This window comes from Crocuta crocuta, unplaced genomic scaffold (genome assembly GCF_008692635.1).
Source record: "Crocuta crocuta isolate KB4526 unplaced genomic scaffold, BGI_CrCroc_1.0 scaffold949, whole genome shotgun sequence".
Taxonomy (NCBI): Eukaryota; Metazoa; Chordata; class Mammalia; order Carnivora; family Hyaenidae; genus Crocuta; species Crocuta crocuta.
In genome coordinates, this window is record NW_027531290.1 from 283619 (window position 1) to 294138 (window position 10520).

Genomic DNA, 10520 nt, shown 5'->3' on the forward strand with positions numbered 1-10520 from the left:
GTGAGAAGGCTATCTCTATTTCTATAAAAATAAAAGTCACTTGTGAAAATAATAGGAACATGCAGGGAAGGCTTATGAAGTAGTCTGAGCTTCAAAAGAAAAAAAATCAGCAAGGAAGAAGTCAAACTTTCACTCTTCGCAGACAACGTGATACTTTACATGGAAAACCCAAAAGACTTCACCAAAAAACTGCTAGAACCGACCCATGAATCCAGCAAAGTCCCAGGATATAAAATCAAGATACAGATATCGGTTGCATTTCTATACACCAATAATGAAGCAGCAGAAAGAGAAATCATGGGATCAATCCCATTTACAATTGCACCAAAAACCATAAACCTAACCAAAGAGGTCAAAGATCTGTGTGCTGAAAACTATAAAAAGCTTATGAAAGAAACTGCAGAAGACAAAAAGAAATGGAAAAACATTCCATGCTCCTGGATAGGAAGAACAAATACTGTTTAAATGCTGCTACTACCCAAAGCAGTCTACACATTCAATGCAATCCCTATCAAAATAACACTAGCATTCTTCACAGAGCTATAACAAACAATTCTAAAATTTATATGGAACCAGAAAAGACCCAGAATAGCCAAAGTAATGTTGAAAAAGAAAACTAAAGCTGGAGGCATCACAAGTCCAGACTTTCGGCTGTATTACAAGGCTGTAATCATCAAGACAGTATGGCCCAAAAACAGACACATAGATCAATGGATCAGAACAGGGAACCCAGAAATGGACCACAAGCATATGGCCAACTAATCTTTGACAAAGCAGGAAAAAATTATCCAGTGGAAAAAAGACAGTCTCTTCAGCAAATGGTGATGGGAAAACTGGACAGTGACATGCAAAAGAATGGACCTGGGCCACTTTCTTACACCATACACAAAAATAAACTCAAAATGGATGAAAGACTAAAATGTAAGACAGGAAGCCATCAAAATCCTAGAGGAGAAAACTGGCAACAACCTCTTTGACCTGGGCCGCAGCAACTTCTTTACTAGACATGTCTCCAGAGACAAGGGAAATAAAAGCAAAAATGAACTATTGGGACCTCATCAAGATAAAAAGCTTCTGCACAGCTAAGGGAGAGTTAACAAAAAGTCAACTGACAGAATGGGAGAAGATATTTGCAAATCAGGTAAAAGTTTAGAAATCCAAAATCTATAAAGGACTTATCAAAGTCAACACCCAAAAACAAATAATCTAGTGAAAAAATGGGCAGAAGACAGGAAGAGGCACTTTCCATCAGAAACAGACATCCAGATGGCTAACAGACACATGAAAAGATGCTCAACATCACTCATCATCAGGGAAATACAAATCAAAATCAGTGAGACACCACCTCACACCTGTCAGAATGACTAAAACTAACAACTCAGGAAACAACAGACATTGGCAAGGATGAGGAGAAAGAGGAACACTTTTGGACTACTGGTGGGAATGCAAACTGGTGCAGCCACTCTGGAAAAGAGTATGGAAGCTCCTCAAAAAATTAAAAATAGAGCCACCCTATGATCCAGCAATTGCACTAGTAGGTATTTATCCAAAGGATACAGAATTGCTGATTTGAAGGGGCACATGGAGCCCAATGTTTATAGCAGTACTATCAACAATAGCCAAATTATGGAAAGAGACCAAATGTGCATCGACTAATGAATGGATACAGAAGATGTTGTATATATACAATGGAAAACTACTGGGTGATCAAAAAGAAGGAAATCTTGCCATTTGCAACAATGTGGATGGAACTAGAATGTATTACAGTCAGTGAAATAAGTCAGCCAGAGAAAGACAGATATTATATGATTTCATTCATATGTGGAATTTAAAAATACAACAGATGAACATAGGGGAAGGGAAGGAAAAATAAGAATAAAAACAGAGAGGAAGGCAAACCATAAAAGACTCAAATACAGAAAAGAAACTGAGGGTTGCCGGAGGGTTGTTGGTTGGGGAGATGGACTAAATGAGCGATGGGCATTAAGGACAGCACTTGTTGGGATGAGCACTGAGTGTTGTTGTATGTAAGTGATGAATCACTAAATTCTACTCCTGGAACCATTGTTGCACTATATGTTAACTAACCTGAATTTAAATAAAATTAAAAACCCCCCCCCCCCCCGCCAACACACACCAAAACCACCCACAAAACCAAAAAAGATTAAATAAAGGAAAATGGAACTGAAGATATTGAAAGAGATTCAATGGACCCAGAGGAAAGGAAAGAAATCAAGAGAAAGAATGAGGAGGAGGGGACAATTGAAGTTGGGAGGAGAAGGCAGGAGAGTAGAAAAATAAGGGAGACCAGAAATAAACGCACATTAAAAAAAGAAAGCATGAATGCCTGAATTCTAGGAATGCCCAAGATATATTACAAAAGTGTCGAGAAGAGTTTTTCTACATTTACCATAAATTTTGTACTGCTGAAAGACCATGTTACCTGGTTTTTTGATACTCAGAGAAAAAAGCAGCTTGTTTTTCCAGCATTAGTACTGAACTACCATGCCACAAATTTGATTTTCTTTTATAATTCTAAAATCTATTTACTTGGCATTAATTTTCTCAGAGGCCAGATTGGGTGGTGATAACCAATTATTCTGACAGTGTGCTCTTTCAGCTCTTACTCTGTTTGAAATTATTACCATTTTTTTTTCTCTTTAGCCATCTGGGGCTAAAAATATCCCTATGCATCCATGGTATAGAAAACTTGGGTCAGAAGTCTATTTCTTTACTAGTTGAAAAACCATTTATTTGGAAAGTGGTACTGTTTTACAAAACAAAAACAGTGACTCTTGGAAGTAAATTTCATTACCAAGTTAACAAATTAGATGATTATATTTACTCAAGAAGTCCGAAGTAAAAACTTCTAAGGGAATTTTTACTTTTAATGTAAAGTGTGATCCTACTTCTCCCATGCCTTTTCCAATGTATAATTTTTCTTAGAGAGTAGTTTTATATGTATTAGTCCCACAGATTCAAATCTCACATGCATATAGCAGAGAGTCGAATTCTAATTTCTAGAAACAGTTTTCATACTTATAATATGCTATTGTTTACTCAGAGTAATGAATCAGTTTTGTAGCTACCACGGACTTGAATACACATAATCCTTTCAGCCCGAGAAAATGAATCAAACTGAAAAGTGCAAATTAAAAATGAAATTAAAATATTCATGTTTCCTTTAATGTTTAGAGGTCAGGTACGTTTTCTTACAAAGTAGTTATATAATAAACAGTGAGCGAACTAATACAGCTAAGAAAATCATGAAAGAAAATAGGGCTCACTTCATGAGTTGCTTTTGCCCTTGGAATAAATTAGTTACAAATACTAAGTAATAGTAAGGAAATTCCAAACAGTGCTGGGCGAAAGAAAATATTAAGTAAAATTGTTTTACATCATTGCCAGATCCTAGAGTAGTTCTAGATGGAAATACCATTTTAAGATAAACAAAGACATAAATCTTCTCTGGGACTCAGTCATTACTTACCGAAATTTGCCATCTGTATCGTCTGGTTACCCGTCTCTGGAACATTAAAAATCACAACAGCATCTGCATTTCTTCTGCCCGCTGCTTGAATTTTTTCCGAAAATGTACAATTACCTCTTTCTATCAGTGCAATCCAGGGACTGTTAGTATTAGTAAACTCAGTGTTGTAGTCACAAGCTTGGTAGTTATTGTTCCTAGGGATGCTCACCACCCCCATGGCATTAGCCACTGGTGAAGCTAATCCATAAACACCACATTCACACGTCTCTATCAAAGTGCAGTTGCTGGTTTCATTGTAGTAAGTCACAGTCACATAGGCATTCATTGAAAAAGACGCTGTGATCCTAAATAAAAAGGTACAAATTATAAACAGCCGAAAACAACTGGACTTCGTCTCCTGGTTCATTGCTCGTTCATTTGAGCATAAAATTTAAGATGTCTGCTGATATTTCCAGCTATCAGTCACCATTTGTCCACTCACGTCCCCGCTAAGTAGAAGTTTGAAGTTTCAGTTGCAAGTTGGTAACTGATCTCACCTCTAGCAACATAAGCTCTGAATACATTAGCTCTGTTTCCCTTTAGTTATCTACATTCTCCCTTGCCTGCCCCTCCTCCAACTGTACACACGTAACCTTTAATGAGGACTACCTTAGCAATAAATAACACCAGAAACTTTATTCTACATGTCAACTTATCAGGATTGGATGACTTCCTGCACTGAGATTTTTTTCTCTTAATGTTCCAGCTAATGCACTTTCATAAACATGGAGCGGATTGGAATGAGGAACTGGACTCTTGGGAACCCCACGTGACCAGGCTGAAAGTCACCTCTCTCAGAATATCTAAAACGCAAAACTGGTTTTCCAAGCCCTGCTGAAATATGCTATCAACCAGTTCCACCAGGAGTACGTGAAGATCCGTATGTTTCACTGCTATGGTAACAGAATTGATTTCATAGCCCTTTTCCCCTCTTATTTCTTTGTGGAGTTTTTCTTAACAGGCTCCCCAAGGAATATCTTCTGCCACCTTGTTTGTTCGTTGAAAAGTAAACATTTCAGTGGCTAGGGACCCTTTCCAGTACAGTGCATTGCCCACGGTAGGCACTCAAATATTTGTTGATTGCCTGATACCTGAGTTGCCGCATTCCATTAATTTTTATGTCCCATGTGTTATACTGTAACAAAAGATCAGTCAAGGTTTAATTTTTAACACATAGTATTTTTAAATTCTAGTTCTTTCAGAGGTATTAACAGATTTGTTTATGTCATCATTTCCTTTATTGTAAGCTCTGCTTTTAATCAGGAGGGCACTGATAAATATTGCTGAGGGTCAATTGGTTGGGGCAAGTAGCCGGGGTAGGGAGATTGCAATATGTGCCAAAGGCTGGCGAAGAAGTAGATAAACAGACAAGGCAGAGATATGAGGAGTCTGGGCCAAGAGTCAGCAAACAAGACAAACAGGCATCGGGTTGTCAGAGAAGCAGAAGGACACCGGGTCAAAAGGAAGGCAGGCATGATGGTAGTCTGAACTCCAAGGAAAGTAGTTTGCAATCAGAAAGACCACTAGAGGCAAGGGTACGGGACAACACAGAATAGGAAAATAGGAGACATTTGGGTTTTTAAACATTGATTTATTTTATTATTATTTTTTTACAAATAGTTTATTATCAGGTTGGTTTCCATAGAACACCCAGTGCTCATCCCCACAAGTGCCCTCCTCCATGCCCATCCCCCCCCCTCCCCCCAACTCCCATCAGTCCTCAGTTTATTTTTGAGAGAGACAGAGACAGCAGCTCCAACTCAAAACCGTGGGACCATGACCTCAGCCTAAACCAAGAGTCAGCCGCTTAACCAACGGAGACACCCAGGCACCCTGGAGACATTGTTGAGTGAGATAATCAATGAAGCTGTTTCCTCCCCTACTTCTTGTCTGCCCTCAGGCATCTGAAATAATAGTGTTGGAGTGGTCCCTGCAGGTGGGAACCAAAAGTTAACGCTCTGCTATTCGGTGGAAGGGAGGAGTTCAGGAAATCTGCAGTAGAACCTAATGAATACAATCCCAACAGATGCACGATACAAATATAAACCTCTGTATCATATTACAGCTGTCGATTACTTATCTGCATATCCCCCCTAAAACCTGTTATTATAAGCATCTTACACATAGTAATCAGTTAATAATTATTCATGTTTAAAGGTCTATGTGTATTAGCTTGTGGTCTACCTAAAAATAAACTCAAATAGTTCATTATTTTGCTATTAACACTATGGTTTTGATGGTTAAACTCATAATAAAACCTGTACTCACTGGACAAAGAAAACTATCAAATTGAAAACAAAAATGTTATTATTGCCAAAACCATTAGCTTGCTGATTGCTGGTAGACGTGTGGTAAATGCAACATCAGCATTCAACATGCAAATAATTAGTCAAGTCCTAGAAGTTTGATTTCACTTTTCCTACCAGTTATTAAATTGCTTCTAAAGGAAAAGTTTCTCATGAAATAGCTTAAAAACAAATTAGTGAGAAGTGAGCTAAATCCATTAGAAGTTTTGTTCATCTTAACATACTAGTTTCAGGTCTTCACATTATAGTTTTTGCAAAAGTCAAGTTATTACAGGCCTTAAAGATGACAACTTCCCCATAACACTGTATGGCAGTGCTGGTGTATTAAAGAGAATTTTACTAAACTATTTCAAATTGCTCCCTGGAGTGCCTGGGTGGCTCAGTTGGTTAAGCATCCGACATGATTTTGGCTCAGGTCGTTATCTCATGGTTTGTGTGACTGAGCCCTGCGTCGGGCTCTGTGCTGACCGCACAGAGCCTGCTTGGAATTCTCTCTCCCTCTGTCTCTGCATCAAAATCAATATGTAGACTTAAACAATTAAAAAATGTGTAATTGCTCTGAAGGTTAAAGTGCATGACTTTATATGGTAACCAGCATTATATTCCTTTATATAAGTGTATTTATGTTTCCTTTTATGACTTTCAGAGAATTGTAACTGACAGCCTTAGATTGATGTACTTTTTCTGTTAACTCTTTTTTATTTACGTTTATTTATTTTTTTTAATATTTTTTTAAAATTTATTTCTAGGAGAGAGAGAGAGAGACNTTATTTTTGAGAGGAGGGGAGAAGCAAAGAGAGAGGGAGACAGAGGATCTAAAGCAGGCTCTGTGCTGATAGCAGAGAGCCCGATGGAGGGCTCCAATTCAGGAGCCATGAGATCATGAACTGAGCCGAAGTTGGACACTTAACTAACTGAGCCACCCAGGCTCCCCTGTTAACTCTTAAGGTAATTTGCTGGGGCATGAGTGGTCTAGTGCTTATTTAGTGATTTTAAAGTTTAGTTTATGGAACACCTACATTATGCCCACTTAGAATGTTATTAAAAACTAAGGTTCCTGGGTCCTACCCCCAGTCATCCTGAATCAGAATCTGAGGGAAATATCTAGGAATTCACATTTTAAATAAGCTATCCAGGTAATTCTTAAGCACTTTACAATTGAAGAACTTTAGATCATACCACCTGGACATGATGAAAATTTTACAGAATCTAGTTGTAGTTTTGACAGAATCACGGTCATCGGTTTTTGTTTTTGTTTTTTCCTTTTATAAGTAGGCTTGAATATGGGGCTTGAACTCATGTCCCTGAGATCAAGACCTGAGCTGAGATGAAGAATCAGATGCTTAACTGACTGAGCCACTGAGGCGCCCCTGTTGCCATCATTTTATTTCAACCTCATTGTGCTTCAACTTCCAATCTATACTTGTATTATCTACATATTGTATATCTAGTCATTTACAATCTATATATTGTACAATCTATATTTCTATGTTTATCTGTACTTTAGGTGGTATTCTGAACATTTCTGAAGTATATTACAAACCGAAAGTTTGCACAAGTGTTGGCTCTGCAACAGCTAAATATTATATCCTCAGGAAAAGAAAAACCTCTCTGGGACTTTTCGTTCATTTACACAATAAAGGAGATTGGATTCAGATTTATTTATCCATAAGGTCTTTACTAGACCTGACATGTCAGAACTGTATGAAAATAAAAGTTGTTTAGAAACTATCAATTTTTCCTTTCTCTCAACACAATTCATGATGACACTGCATTGAGAGTAGCGGAATCTTGTAGCACCTAAAACGGAGGTCAGAGTATTGGGTAAAGCTTGAGCTCTAATAAAACTGACAAGTGCTTTACATAGTACTGTATAGGGGCGCCTGGGTGGCTCAGTTGGTTGAGCATCCAACTTTGGCTCAGGTCACGATCTCGTGGTTTGTGAGTTTGAGCCCTGCATCGGGCTCTGCACTAACAGCATGGAGCCTGCTTTGGATTCTCTCTCTTTCTCTCTGCCCCTCCCTTGCTCATGCTCACCCTCTCAAAAATAAACAAACAGTAAAAACATTTAAAGAGTAATGTATACTAGTGTTTTTCAAACTTGTCTCCACATTAGAATCACCTGGGGAGCTATTAACGGCCTTGATGTCCAGGCTATACCCCAAGCACAAAGTTAGGGGTGACACAGAGGCATAGTGATTTTTAAAACTTGAGAGGTAATACTAATGGGAAGACAAGTTTGAGAACAACTGCTATACATTACTGTTCAAACATTTAATATTACTAGACCTTTTCAATTACTTGTATCCTAAGTACTTTAATAAATATTAAGTATCTTAGCAAAGGTATGTAATTAATATTAGTAAAGGCATAGAGAGGGGAAGGATTCATCTCTTAGGCAAAAAACATTTCAAATTTCTCCATACGACTGAACAACGGTTATGGCAAACCCAACATTTTAAAGATGAAGAATCACAGAGCTGTGTCTCTAATAGAATACAGGTAACCCTTGATTACTCATTGCACACCTCAAAATCTGTACTGGGTAATTCTAACGTGGTGTATGTTCCAAAGGAATAAAAATTAATTTTGATATTAGCCCACACTGAATAAAAGAAGTAACTAAAATCTGATATTACAGAATCACTTGATGTCCAAAGTCAAATATGCCTAGTACCATATGACAGCAAAGATACATGAAAGTCATCTACATTTCACTTGGTTACTAAGAAATTGCCTTTGTGATTTTTGGGAAGGGTGAGGAGAAGAATTTTTTGTGTTTTTTTTTTTCTTTCGGTGAGAATTTGTTAAGAACTGGATCAATAGAATAGGGCAAGATGCCTGAATCTGATTTTAAGGTTATCTCTGAAATTTATATGGACTATATCCACCTCTCTTGATCTCATGTCCATCCAGCTGGTCCCCTTGCTTTCACTTCTGGCTCCTGCATTAGTAGTATACAGGATGGACTGTTGGTCAGAGACCCAAAATAGTGGTGAATTAAACGAGACAGCTTACTTTTCTCTCACGTAGCAGCCCAAACAGGTAAGAAGTACACAGTTGGTATGGCCTTGCCACAATATCAGGGGCCTAGTATCCTACTAGCTGGTTGGGTTGACATCCCTAGAATGTTGCTCTTCCTCTGCAAGATCCAAGATGTCTCACAGCCATGCTCACATTCCAGCCAGCAGGAAGGACGGCGGCAGGGGGGTTGAAAGGGAAAGAGAGCATTCCTTCACAATCTTTGAGAAAATGGTTCAGTAATTGTACAGATCACTGATGCTCACTCCTGAACTTAGTGAGGACTTAGTCACAAGGCCATATCTAGTGACAAAGGAAGCAGGGGGAATACTCTTTATTGTAGACAGTCATGCACCCAGCTGAAGATGGACAGATCTATTACCACAGAATGGTAGTTATTAGGGTCCAACTAGTAGTCTCTGGCAACCTCTTTATATCCATTCTCCTTCCAGGAGACAGTGACCATTCCAAAACATAAATTGTTTTGTATACTGGCCATAAACCATTTAACGGCTTCCCAGTACTCTGAAGATACAAACTAAGATCCTTATTACGGCCTATAAGGCTCTGCATAGCCTGCAAGAGCCCTTGTCTGTTTGCTGGTCTCATTTTGTAAGTCACTTTCTGCACTCGAGCCATATGAGTTCTGACTCAAGTCCTCAAACACACATCCACTTCCTCAGGAAAAATTTTCCCAGTGCCCCCCTCCCCACCCCAATCTCGCTTCCTTTGTTAAAAACATCGAATATAAACCACATCTTTCCTTTGCAGCACTTATCTCACTTATTTGTGCTATTATTTGAATGTCTTTCTCCTCCACAACATTGTAAGCTGTATGAGAAGAGGGGCCATGTGTTTTTGCTTGTATTGTGCTGTGTTCCTAGTGCTAACCCAGTGCCCACAGAGTGGGCACTCAAATACTTGGATGTATACTGCAATAGTTTGGCTTATTTTATGAACTCTAGGATTTGGAGTTTATCTCACAGTGATCTGGTACACTACATGAAATTTTACTATTATTCAGACATTTTATTTTATACACAAATGAGAGTTTAAAGAAATAAAACTTGGATTTATAAGCCTACCTATAGTTTAATTGCTTTGACAATTTTATATTAAATCATTTAGTCTTTTCCTGTTTTAGTTTGTCCACATACAAAATAGATATTAAAACCTTGTTAGGGGCAACATCTACATCCTAAGCTACTAGGAGTTAGATGCAATAATCTCAGAATCACATCAGGGATATTCGAATTCTTTAAAAAGTGCTGCTTTTCAATGAAGAAAAAGATAACATAGGGGCGCCTGGGTGGCTCAGTTGGTTAAGCATCTGACTTCGGCTCAGGTCATGATCCCACGGTTCATGCGTTCAAGCCCTGTGTCGGGCTCTGTGCTGACAGTTCAGAGCCTGGAGCCTGCTTTGGATCCCATGTCTCCCTCTCTCTCTGCCCCTCCCCCACCCATTCTCTCTCTCTCTCTCTCTCTCTCCCTCCCTCTCTCTCAAAAATGAACATTAAAAAATTAAAAAAACAGCTAAAATATTATATATTTCTTTTTTGAAAAAAAAATCACTGAAAGGTGAAAGTTAGGAAGAACACTAGCAGTAAAAAATACACCTGGGATTAAAATATTTCCACTGTTTTTTGTTACAATGAGCTGCTATA

The 10520-nt window shown here is 38.3% G+C and overlaps 1 protein-coding gene across 1 annotated transcript in view; it reads right to left on the reverse strand.

Moving 5' to 3' along the window:
* Nucleotides 1–4179, reverse strand: part of RNF128 (ring finger protein 128) — a 102554-nt gene extending 98375 nt beyond the window's left edge. Inside the window, exon 1 of the mRNA XM_077771491.1 lies at nt 3491–4179. Within this exon, the coding sequence (XP_077627617.1) occupies nt 3491–3896 (406 nt within the window). The 5' untranslated portion in view covers nt 3897–4179. The remainder of the gene's footprint in view (nt 1–3490) is intronic.
* Nucleotides 4180–10520: the final 6341 nt, after the last annotated feature.